Source organism: Manis javanica, chromosome 4 (assembly GCF_040802235.1).
Source record: "Manis javanica isolate MJ-LG chromosome 4, MJ_LKY, whole genome shotgun sequence".
In the NCBI taxonomy this organism is placed as follows: domain Eukaryota; kingdom Metazoa; phylum Chordata; class Mammalia; order Pholidota; family Manidae; genus Manis; species Manis javanica.
The window spans coordinates 46,053,233-46,074,594 of NC_133159.1; the positions used below are offsets into that span (position 1 = coordinate 46,053,233).

Below are 21,362 nucleotides of genomic sequence, written 5' to 3' on the forward strand. Positions count from 1 at the left end.
GTCTTAATTTTAAGGAAAAGCAAAAACAGAAGAACAAACTGGTCACTTACAGCTTCTTGTTCTTCACTTTTGCTGGGACTTTCAAAGCCTTCTTCAAAGATATCATCTGTGGTAGGATCACTGGCGTGGGACGCAGATGATTTGGACGGAGAGCTCTGTCGAGGGGCTGGGGTTGGAGCTACACAGAGACCATGCAAAAAGAGGAAACATCGTAAGTGTCTGGCTGCAACCATTTATGTCCCACAGAAACTTCAGGGATCTGGTTACAGCCAAGTCAGAACACAGGACTCCTCTTCCTATAACAAATTGAATCAGCGGAACAGTTGACTATCTGCTCTGTACATACATATCTTGTTTTTTTACATACTTGATGTTCAGGAAGGAGCCGGTCCACACTGATGTGAAAGGCCAATGGTTCTCCAGGAATGGTCCCCATTCAGCAGTACTGGCCACATCCGGAAACTTGTTAGCAATGACCATTCTTGGACCCCACCCCAAACCTACCGAATCAGAGACTCCGTTTCCGCACACTCAAGCTGAGAACCACTGGACTATAGTTTTCTTCTTTCTTAATATTACATAATTATTTCAATCAGAATAGATCAAAGGACAGTGATATGTGCCCTCTATGTGTCAGAAATTTTACAGACAATATCTCTAACCCTCACAAAGCCTCTTTGGGGTAGGAGTCACCCTAGTTTTACAGATAAAGAAAATGAAGGTTGCTAAATTGCTCAAGGCCACATTGCTGGCAACTGGTAGACCAGCTTTTGTATCCAGGCACATAGTAGGTACCTGATAAACACACATTGGATAAAGAGTGTCTCCTGATCTGGGAAAATGGAGGTAGCTGATGGCAACTGCATGGCTAGCTCTTTATTACTCACTCCATAAGGATGTGCATTTTCTGTCCTGACCTTCCCACATTTTCCTCATCTTATTTATTCCAGAGGTTTATAACAAATATGCCATTTGAGGCTACTCTTCGTTCAATCATCTCCAATTTGGCACTGAAAATGCCAGTCACTGGCTCAGCCCCAAGTAAAGGATGGCATGGCTTAATTTAGTAGCTGAATTTCAAATGCCGTTAGTAAGGCCTCCCTTCCATAACTGTCCAGAAGTTACAAAATATGGCTGCTGATCAGACAATGAGAGATTATAAAACTTGGTGAATACCATTTGCCTTGATGAATCTACATTTAGGATAATGACGCCATATATTGTGAGCCAGCAAGCTAGACACTATGTTAAGCATTTTGCATTCGTTATGTTCTCTAATATAAACAGTTAACTACTGCAAGGTAGATACAGTATTTACGTACCTATTATTTTTCTCTGATGAAGACAGTGCAGCTCAGAGAAGTGAAGTGACTTTCCCAGGCTAGCGCAGCTAGCGGCTAGGGTAGAGGAGCACTGGGACGGGACGCAGGTGCGCCTGACCGTCCAGGCAAGTGTGCTTTCCTATTTCTGTCTGAGGTTTACTTTTGATCCAACTGATCCTCCACTCAAAACATTCTCAAGGTGATGCTCATGGAGAAGAGGACCTGAAGGCTGATTTTATTCATTTTCTTTAAAACATATTTAATTTAAAAGGAAGTTTGTTTTGTTTCATGAGATGATTATGAAACAAATTAGTTATTGTGGGTTTAAATGAGGTAAATCATATGAAAACACTTCTACATGTGATAGACGTTTAATAAATATTAGTGTCATTGACTCCTGAATTGTGTTTGAAGTGGTTTATTACTTATTATAGGCTGAGAGCTCAGGCTGGGCTGCCAACTCTGAGAGGTGTATGGCTCATACTTATCAGATTAAATCAACTGGAAGCATAACTAGGAGATAATTCATATGACTGCCTTACCTGTGAGGTTTTCCAGAATACTTTAATACTCTCAAACAGTGGTTCTCATTCTGGGACAATCTCACTCCTGGGGACATCGGGGAATATCTGGGGTAGTTTTTGATGGTCATGACTAGGGGGAGAGGATGTGTGCGACTGGCTAGAGGCCAGAGATGCTGCTAAACACACTATCATGTACAGGACAGCTCCCACAACAAAGATCCAAATGATCAATTAATGCAAAGGCTGCAAAGCCCTGCTCTAAAACACAGTACCAGAGGGCCTTTGCTTTGTTTGCTTCATTCTCTACAGTCTCTCCCAAATGCCTCCCATCTGCTAGATACTTGGCTAGCTTTATGAGAAAGGTAGGAATGATTAAGACATAGACCCTGTCTTCAAAGATCTTAAACTTCCTGCTTTCATTCATAGCTGGTGCACAAGCCCACTGAAGGAAAGATGTCTGTTTTTAAAAGATGCTCCCTTATTTATGCAGGGCTCTCATTTCTTCAGCTTTTCATTTTTATTTATTTCTCTTCATCGAAACCCTGTGGGTTAGCGTTAATAGAGATGCCCCCACTATGTATATGGCTTCAGTGGGAGTAGGCTGTTTACATGCGTAGAAGGCATCATTTTCAGAACAGCCTTCCGAACTTGGCTGAAATGACACTATCTAATTGTGGGAAAATTAGATTTTTTGGACAATTCACAGTATTGGCCAAGAGGTGATCCATATGATTGGTGACAGTAATGAAAATGCCAAACTCATTGATCCATGAGCCTTTTCTTTCCTCTTATCAATTGTCGAGGCACAGGCTGAATCACCCAACACCTTCCGCATGGTGTCAACCGAGCACGTGTGCTCAAGTGTATCTGGATTCTGACTGGCTGCACGGTGATGGTTTCCTGATGATTATGGTAGAAAAGTGAGCTGGGGTACAATCACTGAATGCTGGAACTAGAATGAGGCACAGGCTCATCCAAATCAACTCACTAGCTTTACCTATGATACAGTGAGATTAAGAAAAGCATCATGTTTGTCCAAGGACCCAGCTTATGGTAGAGCAGCTGAGCTTAGAACACTGGTCCAGGACTCTGCATGAACCACACAATATACAATCATAATGATGTGAGAAGTACTTCAAGGTTTGTGAGGTATATGATGATATTTCAGTATGTGTGCCGCTGAATCCTTTTAATGACCCTCAGCCTAGACAGATGAGGAAACTGAGGCTCACAGAGATAAAATGGTACCAGTAGGCACAAAATTAGTAAGGAATAAAGCTGCTCTCTGGGTTCCTAGTCCATAGCTTTTGGCTACACCATCTTTTTTTCTCTTTGACTACTCAAAGTGTTGAATCAAAATCTGGCTTCAGCTTTCCTAGGTGTATGAAACCCTTCAGCTGCCTTAAGTTTTCTCCTGATCTTAATTTTCTATTCTCATTTTTTATCCTTGTCCTTGAAGTTTTTTTTAAAAATTCACGTTTATGATTTTGATAAGCCCCATCAAAATCTGTTCTTCAGCAGGGACATATGTAAATGAATGAATGAGTGAGCAAAGAAACAAAACCCGAAGAGGCCAAGTGACATGGGAAAATAATAGGCTTGTATTCAATTTCACCATTTTGCCTATTCTTTGTCTTTGAATCTCCCTATTGTTATCTGTCAAACAGGTCTAATAAAATGTATCAGGAGGATATACAGGAGTATAAAATAGTGAATAAAATGCATATGGAGTAGGTATGTCTAATTGATAGCTAACACTTGGTAGCTATTATTACGATTAGTGGTAATATTAACAAAGAAGCCTGTGGAATGTAAGCTGAGATCTCTGCTTCCCCTTGGGCTTATGTCTCCAGGGAAGGGCACTCACGTGAATTGGTGGATGGCGTGGTAGAAGTCACGGGGGTCAAATTCAACTGGGAGATGTCAAAGTCGTCACAGTCATCTGTATCCTGTGCCACCCCGACTTTGCTGAAGTAACTGGAGAAGGCCTCTGAGGTACAGGTGAGGGAGGGCTGGTCGGGTTTGCGAGAGGGCACGGGTGGAGGCTGGGCCATCTGGAAATCCTTAAACATTTCCTTCCCCATTTTCTGCCTGGGCTTTTCAGCCTGTGGACTTGACCTGGTGGAGTCATCCGTGGCTGGGATGGTTGCAAGGGGGGCGAGGGGACCTTGGAACATGGCGGCTGGCAAAGGCATAACAGTTTGTGTGGGCATGAAGGCAGCTGGCGGAAACTGCCCGGCCACAGCTGGCCAGGGCTGCTGAGTGGCAGGGAAGAGACCCGGCTGGCCCCATGCGATGGGCTGAGCCCCCGACATCACCTGAGCGACTGCTGGCTGAGCACCCATGGCGATCTGCTGTTGGACAAGGGGCTGCTGGCCCCAGAAGGATGGGAGGACGGCGCCCATTGCCACGTAACCTGGAAGGGCGAAAAAGGAGTGAGGCACCCTGGGAAAGAGCTATTCACAGATTCCAAAAAGGTACTGAGTGACAACTCAGTGTCAGGCTATGGGCCAGGGACTGGGGATGCAAAGGTAAGACAGAAGTCCCTGCTCTCGTGGTGCCTGCCTTCTAGAGCAGTGGTCAGGCGAACCTCTCTAGGGAATGATTTGTAAGCACAAACTAGAATGCAGTGAGAGAGCAAGCCAGGCCGACATCTAGGGGAAGGACAATAATACTGCCATTGTTGTTAAAGGTTTCTGACATCACCTAGCCTCAGGAGCCAGTGACTCTCTGGAGGGCAAGGGCAGAGGAGCAGAGGTCAGGAACATTTGGGTTTCAATCCTGCCTCTCCTTCGTCCAGCCCAAGGGAATTCTCAACTGCCCAAGCTGTCTGAGAGTGCGGCTTGTTGTCCTAAAGCCAGGTTATAGCATCTTCTTTCACAGCATCAAAGTGAATACAAAGTGAATAAGAATCAAGATGTTGGAGTTTTAGAGACCTAGGTTAAAATTCAGATTGCTGCTTCTTATCTGTGGAATCTTCGGAGAGCTTAGGCTCTATCTCCTTATCTGTAAAATGGGCATAAAATACCTGTTGCCTCAAGGCTGGGGTGGAGAGTTGTTTTAAAGATTAACAGAGATGACATATTTAAAGTGGAGTACTATACCTGACATAGAGTGAGCATTCAGTAAATATTAGCAATTAGTATGCCTTGAATCAGATAGAGCCTTAAAGTAATTAATACCTTGCTTGATGTATAACAGCTATATAAACAATGATAACTACAGGTATTATTATACACTGTTTTATATTATTATGTCAATTTTAGGGACTAAAAAAATGGATGTGATTGTCATCTCAGGAGCACCTCCTATAGTGGCAAGGGTTGGGCACTACAAAGCCCCAGGGGGTGTATTCACACACATTACCAGGATCATTGCTTATTATTCCTCTCAGGTGAGATAGGCATAATCATTTTAAAAGGATGTTTTTTACAACAGCAATAGTAACAAAAGCAATGTCCTATAATCAATAGCCTACAACGTTCTAGGTACAGGGTTGGGTGCTTTAAACCTTCACAAAATCCCTGCAGAGTAGGTTAGTTCCCTTTTAAGAATTAAAAAAATGGGGTTGAGATAGGAGTCAAAAGTCTTTGTCCACGGTCGCATAGTTGGCACAAGGTTGTGTCAGGATCTGAACGGAGGTCATCTGTGCCCAAAGCCTATGTCCTTCCTCTCTACCTCAGTGTCTCACCCTGATGGCCTGGCTGATTTCTGATCTTATAGAGTCAGTACACCTGGTATCACCATGGAACAGTCGAGCATTCTGAAGGTCTGGAAAGCCCCCACGTGCTGTGGTGGTCCCATCCTTCTCAGGGGCCATGGGCTACATGCAGGCACAGCTGGGCCTGGGAGACACGACCATGCCAGGCAGAGTAGAAGGTGAAGCTGGCTTTGCCTGGCCTCACGAGATAAGCATTTTCACGGCTGTCAGAAGGACTTGGCAGGTACAGAGGGGGAGTGGGTGCGGGGTACAGTAGCAACTTCCAGAGGGAAGACAGGCAGGCCCCATGGCACTGCTCGTGTTCACGGGTCACGTCAGCACCTCTGGGAGACCAGAGACATCTTGTGCACGATGCTCACTCATGCCCCAGTCTCAAGAGCCTCCTGCCCTTCAACTGACTGATCAGGGGTGGAGCCAACGTTCAAAGCCAGGCCATTTCTTGCTAACGGAGAAGAGGCTCCAGAGGGGCACAGGCAGGATACCCCAGCTTCCTGCTGATTAGCTGATTACTGTCGCAGTGTTAAATGCTTTTATGGAATGAGGCAGACATGCCAACAAAATGCACACTATCCTTGTGAGATCACCCTAGTGCCAGGGCACTGGGACAAGAGGGTGAAGAGACTTTGGTGTGACATTTGTAACTGCGAAGTTGCAATGTTGCCTTTGCCTCGCCTATCACATAATGATGCAATGACCTGAGCCTGCCAACACTACAAACTCTGTATTTCTTATGTTCTTACTTTGATGGGGCTCAATGGCTCGCAGTGGCCATGCTACTGCCCCCTAGGGGATGATTTGGAAACTTGTGGGGTGTTTTTTGCTGTCATGATAGCTTGGAGGAGCAGGACACTACTGGCGTTCAAGGCTCCGAGAGCATTAACACAAGACATCCTATAATGTGTGAGAACACTGCGCATGACAAAGAATTATCCCACATTCGCTTTATGATCATTTGAGTTCAGACTGGACTTTGAATTGCATGGAAATTCAAAGTTTCTTGGCATAGCTTTAATACACTTAATTTTTCAGGAATCTTAACAACTGTGTACATTAAGGGAAGACTGTACTTTTTTTGCTTGGAAACTGTCAAAAGTTGTTGATCATTCTGGAAAATGGGGGTCCCTGGCAGGAACAGTTCTTATGGTGTTTCAGCCAACCCGACATTCCTGTATCCATCTATACCTGTGGTGATTATAGTTATACATACCTGACCACTTAGCACATCTTCCAATTTGGTTATACCTGGGTATTTCCTTACTGAAATGCATGTATTTTTATTATAAATTAGCTTTCTTTTATTTATTCCTTATAGTTAGGACATTATATTGATTTCTGGAAAAACTGTAGAGGTAGGTAGGTTATATTATCTATGAATTTCACTTCAAGATGTTAAAGGAGACATTACAAATAGGTGTTATAAAAAGGGGACACTAGGTTAGACAGGGTGGAAATCCTCTATGGTTCTTTCAGCCACCCCAACCCTGATGCCCATTTGGTGAATGGATAGAAGGCATCAGCCAATTTTTTATTTTGCTCCCATTCCACAATCCTTGTGACCACCAGAGGACTAACGTGCAAACACAGTACTTCACTGTCTTGAGTGTGCGGCTCAGATGCCTCAGCCGGCCTTACAAGCGTTTGGGTGTCGGCACCTTTCTCACCTCTTCAGCCCCATTTCCCACTCCCCCGGGGAAAGCTGTCCCGTGAGGCTGCTCCTCATCTGCTTCTTGAGACGTTCCGCGTCACCTCTGCTGGGTGCCACCCCTGCCATCTAGACTTGGTGGGCTCTGCTTCTCTGGGCTCCCACAGGCCCGTGTTCATCTCTGTCACGGCACTTGTCACACTGCATTGTAAGTGCCCAGCTATTCTGTCTTTCTCATTAGACTGGAAACCACCTGCCAGCAGGAACCCTTTCTTTTTTCTCTCTCTGTCCCCTCGGTGTCTAGCACAAAGGACACATCAGACTGGAGAAAGGCTCTACATAAAGGTGAATGAGTCACAGTGGAATAAATGCCTTCACTGCATTTTTCCAGGTGTACACTTAAATTCCAAGATCCTTAAGTACTATGATTTCTGATGATTCTACTGCTGGTGACAGGTTCCCCCCTGTCTTTTTTTTTTCCACAAGGAACCAACAGATGGGCTGTACACACTTTTTGGAGAGAGCTATTAACATGTCTCTCTGGCTCCATGCCATCTGCTTCAGACCAAAGTACGACATTCAGGAAAAAAAAGGCAGTGCAGGGTAATTGGGTATCATGTTGGGAACTAGCAGGTTTTGCTTGCCTTTCCTGGGAGGGTCCCTGCAGCCTGGGCTCTCCCCAGATCTGTGAGCTGAGGCTCTCTGGCCACATGGCATTGTGCATGACTGAATGGACCCCTCAGTGGCCAGGCTGGGGCGGCACTGGACACGGGAAGTCTCTCGGTGGCTGCCACTGCAGCCACTTAACAGCTTTGTAACCATTTACTCATTAACGTTCAACACGGAGGGAGGAGATGCCAAGGAGCATCTGTTTATGCTACGGAGTTCAGATCAATCTTAAATCTCGCTGTAAAGTGAAAGTGAACACCTGCATTACTACCTTACAGTTAGAGAGTTTTTAAAAGTGCTGAAAATTGCAATTTATAACCAGATGTTAGCACCTGGGGGATACCCTCATTACATCAATAAAGAAGAAAAAAGCAAATTAAAACATACGAGAAACATTGAAAACTAAGAGACTCCCTCAACATTTATGCAGAATGCTAATTTATATTGCCTGGTACCTTTTATCTGTATTATGCCTCATTTATTCATTCAAAAATAGCCCTACTGAGCACGAAGCACTGTTTTAGTCTCTGGAGACGCAGCAAATAAAACTATAAAAAAAAAAGCAACCCACATTTTAGTGGAGAACACATTTTTGTGAAGCTGAACCTTGCAACAAGCCTGCATTGTAGCTTTTGTCAATATCTGTTCAACCTGTGCACAAGGAACTGCAGGTTCCTGAGGGGAATCTTTACTGCAGCTACTCAGAGCCTGGGGAACGGCGCCAGGGCTCCTGATTAACAGGGTGGCAAACATCTGCTGCCGGCTTGCTATTGTAAACACCGTCAGGCACTGTTTTACCTGTCCTCTTACGTGTATCAACTCACGATCCTCAGAACAGCTCTATGAGGTGGAATTATGACCCCCATTTTACAGCTAAGTTCCCTGAGGCTCTGGAGAGACTTGGCTGAGTGTTATACCACTGCTTCGTGGCAAGGTCTGTATTCACACATAGGACCTTCTCCATGTTCCCAAGGCCAGCTCTGCCTTGCCCCAGAGGCCAAAGACCTACACTTTATTATATGCATTTTTAAAAACCATGCAAAGAAGGAAAAAATAGGTAGGGAAAGACATATTTTCTTCTCCTTTGGAAATAATAGTAATAATAATAACAGCACTTTCCACTTGAAGCATCTACGAAGTGCCAGCATTTTTCAAAGCATTTCATTTTCTCATTTGGTTTCCATGATAGTGTTGCAAGATAAGTATTATTTTCAAATTCAGTTACAAAGATGAAGAAACTGTCTCTGACAAGGTAAGTAATTTGCCGTAAAGCTTATACATAAATGGCTCAGTGAGGATTCACACCCAGCCCATTGGATGCAAAAATCTCCAGCAGCCATCTACTGTACTGCATACCCCAATTCATTTCCCTGTCTCCTTATCACTGGCTAGGCAGTTAGGGGCAGGTAGAAGGAGATGCAACAAGTGGAGAGATTTTTAGGGTCAGTTGGACAAGGTGAAGGGCAGGCAGTTCAGCACTAGCTGAAGTTAGCTTTGTGCCTCAGCATATCTGAAGTAGAGTAAGAAAGCAAAAACATGCTGACCGAAATTAACTTCAGTTATGTTCTATAAAATTGAAATCTTGGAAGGAATCTATCAATTTTTTAGCAGCTGAAGAAACCAATTCTGGATGTGCAGCAGTGGCTTGCTCATGGTCAAGTAACAAGACTAAAATCCACGTCTTCAAAGCTCTGTTTGGACACAAGCTATGGAGAAGTGACTGGAGAAGGGTGAGAGCAGGGCTGTGCCTGCCTGGGCAGGACCTCGCTGCTTTTAACCAAATGTTAGGGTGGGAAGACACGCAGGGCTGCATCCAGTCCCAACCTCTCCCTTATAAAGAATGGAATGGAGACTCAGAGGGGCCCAACCACCCCTCTGCCTGCTTCTAACCCTGATACATCTGGTTCCCTCCCTCGCCCTTTCTGGTCTGCTCGCATCTCAGCTTTGAGTGAGCCCCTCCTGACCACAACCTCCATTTACGCCTGCCCTCTGCCTGCTCCAAAACTTCCCCTCTGCCCTACATTTTCTTCTGTCCTACCACACTTACAAACAAGTACTTGTTTTTATGTTGTTGCTGTCTTCCCAACAGAAAGTAAATTTTCAGTGGGCAGGGGTCTGCATCTGATGTAGTCACTGACCCACCCCAGGCAGTGAGAACAGGACCTGGCCCACTGGGAATTTGTGGAATGAATGTGCCTGCAAATCCTATTTGGTGCCTAGAATTCCCATCATCTGTCCCAGCATATCTTCATGAATCAAATAGTGGGACAAAGCACTCGTATTCTGAACATAAGACTGATGGCAGAGGAAGACAGGGCATTTCTGGTGGAAGGCTTCTTTTTACTCAAAAGTGACACACTGACACCATTCCCAAGGAAATTTTAGTATCCATTTTAGGTAAGGAAAACTAGTCCCATTTTAGAGATGGGTAAAACAGATTTGATTGTGAAGCTCAGAAATTAAATACATTTCTAGTCTACTTTCAGATTTAAAATTGAAGGTTAGACCCAGTGGCTACCAAACTCTGTTGCTTCTAAAAGTTTAAAATGATCCCTGGGCTCATGAGGAATAACTGTAACTATTTCAGAACAACAGGGCATGAATTTTTAATTCACTTTAAATAACAATAAAGTTGATATTTGGTGGCAAGAATTTGCTTCTAACACTATGTAATTAAAAGCAGTCAGAGAAAAAAACATAAGATTTGTATTCTAAAATATTCGAACTCTGCCACTGACAAGAATCAAGTGGAAAGAGAAAGATGAAGCTACAGATTTTAAATATACAGTTGAACAAAGAAAAAAGGCTTTAAGGCTTTCATGTATGTAAAAAGTAGGGTACCACCTTGGTCATGTCTAAGTAGAGTGGCCCAGTTCCCTGGAATGCGTGATGCCATGGAAACAAGTTAAGATGCCTGAGATCCTACCAATTTGTAGCTCACCTGCAATACTGTTACTATATATAGTAATTTTTTTACCCTGTTATAAAAGTAACACACACATTTTAAAGAATACTTGGAAAACAGAATAATCACCCTCCCGATTCACACTTAGCAGTTTGCTCTGTCCCCCAGATGTTCCCCTTTGCATGGGGAACCTCCCCTTTTTGAGTCCCCACCAAATGAGGCAGACCCCTTCTTCAATCAGATCTCGAGAGGCCTGTGGAGAACTGACTCATCTCCTCCCCTGCTTGCAGCCTTCCTGCCTTCTGGCTGAGGACAGGAGGAACTTGTACTGACCTGCATGGTGTGAGCACCAAGCTCTCTAAAGCCATACCCAAGTTACCAGGAATCGTGACCTTTCCAAGTGAAGGACATCACTGAATTCCAGCCGGCAGGTATACCAGAGCTTTGTAAACACCATCCACCCCACCCCCCTGGCAGCTTCTCCATGTCACCTGAAGAGCCACAAGGAGGGCCTGGTGGTTCTGTGGGTGTTCTGGTGTAATTTGGCAGCTGGCTCAAGTCAACCCTTTCTCCTTCTTAATGAGTGGGGGCCTAGGGGAGAGAAGCAGGAAAGAGAGCTTACCTGAGGGTACAGCAGCAGTGCTGAAAGGTACAGAACTAAACATGTCTGCACTTGCCGGAAGTGTCTGAGATGAAGACGGGATAAAGGCATCACCTGGAGTTGCAGGAGTCTGTCAGACAGAGAGGCAGAGGGTGCATGAGGCTCCTGGGAGATCTGGCTTGCAGTCACTGAGGACGGGAGGTAGCAGGTGCAGGGATTTGGGTGGGGGCGGTGCGGTACTGCAGAAACAAGCCACGGTCCAGGCCACTTATGTGATGTGCAAGACCATGAGCTGGTTACATACACTCTCTAACAAATGGGAAAAATGGTCCCCACCTCTAAAGCTTCTGTGAGGATTACATGAGATTGTGCATTTAAGTTGCTTACTATACCATGCTGAGGCAGACAGTAGGCACTAAGCAAATGATGGCCAGTATCGTGACTATTTAGTTTGAGCTCCTACTCCTTGGGGGTGTTTTCAGGCCATCAAATTATTCCATAATATTTGGCTGTCATCCTCTAGGGATGGTCAACCCAAAGTGACATGCCCTCACTCAGTTCCTACTCTGCACCCAGCTCAGGGTTTGTCACTTAAAACATGGTAAATAAACAACTGTTGACTAAATGAGTGAATACAGCTGACAGACAGGAGCAGAGACTCTGGTACCCTGGTTCCTCCCAGAATCCTGCCTGAATCTTGGAAAAAGAAGTAAATATTTTCCAGAAGATGATAAAAAACAATGCTGAGTAGCTGCAAACTCTATAGTGCCTGGCCCCTGCTGGAATTCCAGAAAGGTCTGCTGTATGAACTGGTGTGTACGGTGAGTGGTACTAAAATAAAAACATCAGTACTCACTTTTTTAAAGGCTTACACCTGTTTACAGCAGCCTTTTGCCTATGGAATATGCCTATTTGATACCAAAATATCCTATTCCACCCCACCCCCTTGGAATAGACTGGGGCAAGCAATTAATCCTGAAAACATGGCAATTAGACAAAGCCATTTTTAGACTAACAGCTTGGGGGATGAACGGCATTGTTCTGTATAGAATTATTAAATGCCCATTTGGACTGCACTTGGGTTCAGGGCCAGAAACAGCCTTGAGCTGCTGCATTAAGCACTTTTACATACAATCAACACCATTCTCTTTCCCCTATGTGAACTTGGGTGAGTCACATGCCCTCTCTGGGACTCAATTTGCTCATCTGTAAAATGAAGGGGATGAGGTTAGAAGATCTCTTCTGCTCTAATTCCATAGCCCTGTGGTTCTGAGACTCTAGTGCCCAAGATGGAGCTGTTACCCCTGGGATGCAGGAGAGCATGAGACTCACTAGAGCTGTCCACTTCCCTGGAGACAGGAGCAGCTGTCCCCTCCTTCACGGCTGCTCTGGGTATCAGGTGTTGGGAACAGGGCAGCTGTGGCTAGATTCCCTGGCAGCAGCTGTGGGCAGCAGAGTCTCATGCCATCTGTCCTCAGTGGTGAGGTTACAGCCTTTCCTCTATGAGGCGAACCTCGCCAGTGAACCATAGCACCATCCTGTGGTTTGTAAACCGCGCAGTGCCCTCAGGAGCTGCCCCCACCCAGCAGCTTCAGCTGGTGCAGCTGCAGCTGATGGCTCTCTGTGCACCTCCGGGGAGTGGGCAGGGAGGGGGAGGAGCAGGAGAGGCCATCTCAGCTGTTTTTTGCACTGGCTGCAGGGCTGCTTTTGAATGCATCCGGTTCTCAAAGCATTGGGATTCTCTTTTGCTTCGTTTTTTTTCCCCCTTCCTTTCACTTTCAAATTAGGGCTCCCTGCAGTCTCTGTCCCCCTGCAAGCAATGACTGGCTGAAACTAGAGCCGGGAGTCTGAAGCTTCAAGAGCAGCTCAGCAAAGCTAAGAGGCAGGCTAAAAGGAGGAGGAAACAGAAAGAGGTAAAGAGGAAGGAAAAGAGAGAGGAAAGGGCAGAAACAGCCGGCAGGGTGAGGTTGGAGGGCAGAGGGTAAAGACACTTCCTTTGCTGGGCGCATCACCTGGCCGTGGGCTCTGGCTAGGTGCTAGCGAAGGCCTCGTGGTGCCTGTGGTCCTGCTGAGGTTCCTGCCCATATTCCCAACTAGACCATGCGCTCCTTGCAGGCAGGGACCACATCCCACTTACGTTTCTCTCCACTGCCCAGCGTAATACAAGCACTCAGGTGATACTGTGTAATTACTAATGCATTGTCTCATTTATTTCTCAAAACAGAACTTTTTGTGAAATTGTCTCATAATTCCTTTAAAAAAACAGCAGAGGAAATTAAGGTTTAGAATTGCTAGTTAACGTGCCCAAATCATGCAGTCTGAAAGAGTCCACTAGCATGCTTTTTGTACCCAAAGCCCATCTTCTTGCCACTGTGTGGCTGAAGGACAGGGAGGGACCTGGAGCTGAGGGGAAGGGTGTACTTACAGGGGGAGAGGTTATGTCAGGAGGGGTGGACATGTCCCCAAAAAGTTCTAATTGGGTCACAGCCTGTAAAGAAAAAAAGACAATATGCTCAGTTGGTCATTACAATACCTCACGATCCTAAAGCCACCATCTGGAATACAGCCAGAATCAATTCTTAGATTCAGCGTTTTTGGCTGTTTACCTGGGCTTAGTGAAGGAGATGCAGATTTAGCCACCTGCCATAAATAAGCAATAGTACCACTTCAGACTTATTTACCATCAAACGACAGCACTGTCTCTCTCTCTTCTCCAGGAGATAAAGGCAGGAAGGCAATCTCATCATATGTTTTTCTTTCATGAGTGTGCCCACATGTACAAAGTACCTTCCAAGTGCTAAGTAGAGCAGGACATGCCTTTATGGCCACTTCTCAGTAAACACTCCCAATAACACTAACACTGAGAGGTACAAATCATCATCCCATTTTTGCAGGTGAATCAACTGAGACTCTCAGAGGTGATCTCAGGGTCGGTCAGGACTTGAATTTTCTGCATACAGATCATGCAGTCAAATGACAGTCCCTGAAAAGTTGGACTTCAGAATAAAAAAAAATGTAGTTGAAAGAAAACATATCATTTAATACTAGGAAGAGCATCAAAAACAGCTCAGTATATACACTATTAATCATTCCTAGGAACTCCATCACTGCAAACACAGTATCGTCTATATTCCCATTCATCATATGAGAGTGTCTGAGCAAGGCCATCCATAGCAGCAGAAGAAAACCCCTTTAAGAAACACTTAGGAATTAATCAGCATACACTTCCACCTTCAGAGATGGCAGGAAGTCTATGGCCAGGAACCTAACGTCCTGACTTAAAAGTATACAATCACATGCTTTGTGAAAACCTGACCAATGAGGAAAAAACATTTCCTGTTCATATTTGGATTTTAGGTGGTAGCTTCTAGTTGGGGGAACATAAAGCCCCAGTTATAGAAATGAGAGGGGGAGTCTGCCTGCCTGCAACACAGATTGCCTGTACTCACTTTCCTCTAAGCAGGTATCGCTGGATTTCTATGATTCACACAAAGAAAGGAATGTTCTCTCCTATTGAAAAGTGAGTATGTGTGCTTTGAGTGCTAGAAAAGGCCCCACATCTGGGGATACATTCACTTCAAACCTCTGCTACTCTTCCGAGCTACTATTTTCTTACTGGGCAGGGGAAGTGATAGTACCTCCTTTGCAGATTTATTGACAATATTACTAGCAGGACTTTCTTTTAGGTTTGGCTAAACCTGGGTAAGAAGGCACAAAAGGCTCTTTTTTTTCTGAAAGCAGCTTAGCCTGGTTAACAAACACACTTAAAACTCTTCCCCTTAAGCTTTCATACCGGAAAATGGTGCCAGGCACACAGTAGGACCCTATACATATTAATTTCCTTCCCAACTCTACAGTGTTTTTCCTGTGCACACTGAACAACTGTTAAGTGCTGGGTGCTGGCAACATAATAATGAGAAATGCCAAGTCCCAGCCTGCAGGGATCTGACAGTCTGATGGGGATGAGCCACAGAGGTAGATAATTTCAAGGTAGTGTGGCAGGGATGAAGACACAGGTCTTTATGGGGCACTGCGGGAGAACCGAGATGGGGACTCAGCCAGCTTTTGGCAAAGAAGTTTAAAGAGGCTTTTCTAAAGGAAACAGCCCTGATCTGAATCCTGAAGAAAAGGAGCAGTTAGTGGGGCAACCAAGACAAGAAGACGAGGGAGAATCCAGGCAGATGAACATACATGAACACAAAGAACAGCAGCCTGGAACAGTCTGAGCAGAGTGGTGCCTACGCAGTTTGCTGTAACCAGTGGGAGGGTGAAGAGAGGAGAAAGGAGACAAGCCTGGCAGAGTGCACAGGAGTAAGATCATGAGGGACTTGCATGCATTCCAGTCTTTTCCACCCACTCTTCATTGACTTGATTCTCTTTTATACGATCACAGTCCAGAGTTAAGAGATGGTAATGAAGTGGCCATGGAAGATGCTTTCCCAAATACTTGCCTATCTTCAGGAAGCCTTCTTTAGTATGTTTACAATATTTTATATAGTTTGGTGAAACTATGCCAACCCTTTAGGTGCTCTCCTGAATTCATAAGAGGAATAATTCGATTTAATTAATTCAAATGAAGCTTCTGAGCCACCTCTCTCAATTGGTGCTCAATGCTTTTAAAATGGTCCACAACCACTTTCAGTGGTAGGAAAATAATGAAATGAAGTTAATGATTAAGTCACACAATTTACATTTCAAATGTGGTGAACCCATGGTACACTTTTACTAACATCATAAATATAATTGATTGGCTAATTTTCTTCTTAAGCACAACTTTTAAAATAACCTTCATTCTTGAGATATAGACTTTCCGCTTGCCAGATGATTTTCACTCAAGGATTAAACGAGGAAAACATGCAGAAGCATAAAACATAGGTTGTTATTTCATTCCATTGGATTTGCTGTTTAAATAGAAACTGAGTTAATTAAATTTTATTGAAAAAGGGGATTCTTAGGCCATAAAATTAAAAATAATTCTAATAACTATATGTAGTTGAGAATGTGGACTAATATCTGTTCTCACAAGCCCCCTCCCCATGTTAACCCTGGTCCTTTCATTTGTAACCTAATAAGCCATGTTCCATCTGACAATATTGGGGTAACTAATCATTTTAACAGCCTCAAGAGAATAAAACCATTCACATTTGTAAAACATTTTACAGTTTACATTTTCCAATACATTATCACCATGTTTGACACTTGCTGAGCCTTGTGATGTTGGCAGCATAAATATCTCTATGATCTGTATTTTGCTGAGACCAAGAGGTTGAATGACTTGCTTATGAAGAACCAGATAAAAGAACTGGACCACAGACCAAGCAGCATCTTGCTTACCTATCTACCACTTTATAAAGCCCTGGTTAGTCTTCCTAAGTGGTGGAAGGGCAGCCCCACAATATTCTCTAACCAGAAGCCAGGGTCCCTAAAAGGTCTACCGCGGTGCACATCTATCTGAAGAAGTCACATGGAAGGTCAGCTTGAGATGCCTACTCGCCTTTCCGTTCCTGGCTCTGCAGGTGTCTTCAGGTCAAGTGTGGCTGTTGATGGCAGATTGCTGCCTTCCTTAGGCCCTGGACCTTCTCCAGGGTAAGCAGTGATACTGGAAGCCACCAAGGCCAGGGTAGGGGGTATGGAGTAGTCTGGCTGTTGAGGGGACAGCTCAATATCACCATCTGGCCAGCCCCCTCCCCAGCTTTTTTTGCTATGAACAACTGATGGTTCCCCAATAACATCTGGAGTGATGGACAACTGCTGTTTTAAGATTAGTTTCAAGAGCCTGGAGACCTTACCTTTGTTGCCTCAAAAATCTCATCAAAGTCCACAGGCAGGTTTCTGTTCTGTAACCACAAGGCGCCACTCATGAGCATGAGGATGAACGATGGGGTAATGACATGACACAGTTAACCAGACAGGCCCCCTCATTCTTACCGGGGTGGCTGCAGCAAACCGTTCTTCAAAATCTTCAAACGAATGGCCATTCTGAAAGCGTAAGGGATGATGAATGAGGATGAAGTGAATGACACACAAATGACATGGATTTATGAGTTTAATGATGACAGTATCTATGGTATACACTCCCACAGTCTTGGTAGGCAGAAGTGGTTGCCAATGGACTGTGAAAACGCTGGAATATGTTCCCAGCATAAGGAGATGATAAAACACAGGCCTGGTTAGAAATACAGCAGTCGGTTTGTAGGTTTAAAGTCTATGTCCCTGCAATTACGGACATCACCCAGGCAGTCTCAATAGTGGCAATAGACAAGAGCATGATGTTCACACTCAAGATTTTTGTTTTAAAAGGAAAAAAAATATTACCATGCGCTTTAGCCAAACGTAACTTGCAAGCAATCTGTGAACACCTGGTTTCATAAGTGCCTCTGTGCGTGTTTTCCTCTCTGCTTTAAATGCTCTTTCCTCATCTCCAAGCTCAAAACTCACTAAATTCCTTAAACCTAGTGGAAAGGCCTCCTCTTCCATGAAGCACTCTTTGATTCTATGAGCTCAAAATTCTCTGAGAAAAATAGTACATCACCTGCATGATTACAACTGTGAGCTTCCTGAAGCAGGGACTGTGCTGTATTTATTCCTGAATCCCCAGCTGCTCACAGAGGGATCTGACACACAGCAGTGTTCAAAAACAGATGAATGAATGTGTGTTTTAAAAGTAGCTGGCAGGTGTCCAAATCTAATTGTTATTTTTTTTCTTTTACTGTTTATAATCACTGAGAGTCTTGCTCAGTTACTGCATAATATTGTGGCCTCCACACCCATTTTGTGCAGCCAAGCTGCCCATAGGGACCTTGAATGGACACTAGCTTCTTGGTGACGCGTGCCCCATAAAACGCGTGCCCCATGAAACAGCCTGCAGAGTCATAAGTACATGTAAGCTCTTGATGTAAGTTCTCACTCTGTCTGCTGTCCCAGTGGCCTTGTGGGAGGCAGTCTCCCCACCTCCAGAGCTTCCCTCCTGTGTGCCCCTTAGACAAGACACCTGTGAAACTTACCAAAACCCTTTTTCTCATTTGAATGGACCACTCCAGCCTTAGTCCGGGAACCACAGGCTGTTCACCTTTTGGCCCTAATGAAGGCACATACCCAGGGGCTCTCACCCTGCGCCCTGCCCTGATCTCCCTGCATGACTCCTTGAGGCATGCCATGTATGTTCTCCAGGACCTGAATAATAAACTTCTCTGTTTCTACTGTTTGGTCTTCTGTTGAACTGCACTCACCATCTGATACTCCGGAACTTTACTTAACAAATATTCATTTAACAAAGTCACAACAATAATAGATGTTATAGATAATACATATGATATCATTATATAGATTTCAATGATCATGTTATACTCTATATCACCTTTATTATTCTATTATTTATTATATATTATTCTATATAAAGAACAACTTTATTGTTCTATATTGTTATTATTCTTTCGATGATTTCCAAGTAGTGTAACATTAATATAAATCTAATATTGACATAAAACTGCAGTTATTATGCATGAACAGAAATAATTGTGCCATTTCCTAATTCTGTGGAGTGCTTCCTGCTGGCAACAGAGAAGTGCAGAAACTACCACCTATAATCAGGATCTCAACCTGTCTACAAGATGCGACTGTCACATCATCAGGCCCAGGTACAGACAGGGCTATAGAGCAGGGCAGGAGAGCCAGCATACCCATGACCACCACCAGCCACCACCAGCAAATTCTGTCATTAGCCACCTGCTTCCACCAGGCACCAGCTTGCCAGGAGCCATATGTGGCAAAGAGGAGGAGGAGCAACCACCTCAGATAACCACATAAATTACTGTTATTATTATTATTTGGCCAGATGGAGGGAGTGGCAGTGAGACAATATTAGTCTAAGTGATTGGGTAATCTATGGTGTGACCTAAAAGGTTAAGGTTATGTCGCTACATCCTTTATAAATTCACACACTTCTAGGGATTTATGGCACAGCCTTTACCAACTAGCTCTGGGTCATAACTTTTAATAAAAACATTTTTTAGTGTCCAAAATCTCATTACATCTGTCCAATATAAAGAAGCAAATGGCTTCAGAGCATGACGGATGAATTAAATAAATTTGAAAAACAGCCTGTGGTAGAGTCTCATAAAACCCCTGCCACATAATGAAAACATGTGAGGATAGCCAGTATTGGCACGACTCTGTAGCCTTCCTGGTGACAGAGGAGGTAGCCTTAGGGGACGTATGGAGCCAGGGTACGATTTCCATAAATTCAGACGAAGCTTGGTTTGGGCATGTGAGCAAATGCATCCCTGTGGAGGTATGCCAATATGGACTGAATCTTGGCTGGGCCACATGCTGGCTGTACAATCCTGGACAAGTCAGGCAGCCTCAGTTTTCTCATCTTTAAAGTAGGGATAATAATGATAACGTCATCTCAGATTTATTGAGAGGATTAACTGAGATGTGTGTGCAATGCCTTGTTTGGTGTTTGGCACACAGTAGCTGCTCAATAAATAGCAATTACCAGTGTCTTCTCATCATCTTATTTCATTTGGCTCATTTTCGCAATGCATAAGCACACATTCATTAGTGTTAGGCAACTATTATATGATAGTTGGAAAAACAAAGAGGAAGAAGGAAAAAAAATCTTGCTGGGCCCCTCTTTAGAAACCACCTCTGCTTGAGAGCACAGGCCAGCCCATGTGGAAGGATGCCCAACATTCCCTGGTCTTGGCTCAGAACCCCTCAGTCCATACTTGACCCCCTCTTTTTCCTCATCTTCCTTCTGGCTACAGTCTTGCCTGAGCATCTCATTCATACCTTAGTGCTTGGAGCTTATGGCTACCTTCCTGTTTTGATCCTGGCTTAGTCATTTCTTGAAACTCCTTCCTCCTATCTGGGGCAGCCTTCAGAGATACCCAGTGCACCTCACCAACCAGTGGGAGATCCTTCTAGCCAGTGCCCTTTCTCTCATTTGATTCTCATGGGCAGGACCTGGAATCCATTCCCTAATCTCCCAACTCCCCAAGCCCTTGCTTTATCCACAGCAACTACTAGAGATTTTGTTCATTTATCTTCAAATCTTTTTTCTCCCCTTGGAGATACACTTTCCATACTGACTATCATGGCATGCATGCAGCTTTGTCTCCTACTTTTAAAATCTCTGTATGACAGCAAACTTACACATGACTTAAGTCACCCGTGAAGATCTCAAGGAAGAGATTTTGTTGTGTTGTTCCAATATAGTTCTAGCTTGAGTCTTCATTAAGACATTGAAATAAAGCTTCCACAGGGAGTTTATGTTCCCACAATCTCTTTTTGGTTCAGTGGGGACACTGTAATCCCACAATGGAATCAGGGAACTAACTGTTAAGACCAGATTCATGCTACTCTTACAGCAAAAGAGACAGAGGTTGAGATGGGATTTGGGTAACCACATCCAAAAGGAGGACGACTTATTTACAACCACCAACCCAGAAACTGCAATGACTCTTACCCCTGATGCACAGTGTAATCCTTCAGGGGAGCTTTTATAAAGACTACTGATGCCTTAGCTCTACCATCTGAGATTTGGCTTCTATTGATCTGGCGTGGGGTCCTGGCATCAGTAGTTTTTAAAAGCTCCCCAGGTGATTCTGAAGTACAGCCAGACTTGTGAATCCCTGTGCTGGGGAATGAACTCTCTGTAGGAATAATTAGTGAAAATCCTACTGGGAAAACTGAAGGCATCTTGATCGATTATACAATTGATTAATTAATTTCTTCAACAAACATTCACTGGGTGCTTTTCCCATGCTGTGTGCTGGCTAGGCACTGGAGATTCAAAGATGAATAATAGATGGTCTTTGCTGCCTGAAGCTCAGAGCACAAGCAGGAATAGTCATCCCAGCTTGGGGATGGGAAGGAGTAGGACGGGGGGAGGGAGGGGGGCGGTGCTCAAGGCCCCTAGATCTAAACTCAGAACTCAGGCCAATGCTGCAAAAGAAGGAATTACCCATTTAGAAA

General features: G+C 44.3%; 1 protein-coding gene across 8 annotated transcripts in view; it reads right to left on the bottom strand.

Annotated features, from left to right (window-relative positions):
* DAB1 (DAB adaptor protein 1) overlaps positions 1-21,362 on the bottom strand; it is a 405,590-nt gene that overhangs the window by 15,694 nt on the left and 368,534 nt on the right. For 6 of the 8 annotated variants that reach the window (XM_073233995.1, XM_073233999.1, XM_073233997.1 and 3 more), the window contains 6 exons: positions 17,313-17,363; positions 17,174-17,221; positions 13,810-13,872; positions 11,406-11,514; positions 3,714-4,262; positions 51-178 (listed from right to left, as the gene is read on the bottom strand). In XM_073233995.1, coding sequence (XP_073090096.1) covers positions 51-178; positions 3,714-4,262; positions 11,406-11,514; positions 13,810-13,872; positions 17,174-17,221; positions 17,313-17,363 — 948 coding nt within the window. The remainder of the gene's footprint in view (positions 1-50; positions 179-3,713; positions 4,263-11,405; positions 11,515-13,809; positions 13,873-17,173; positions 17,222-17,312; positions 17,364-21,362) is intronic. The other 2 variants (XM_073234000.1, XM_073233998.1) reach the window with 1 other exon arrangement.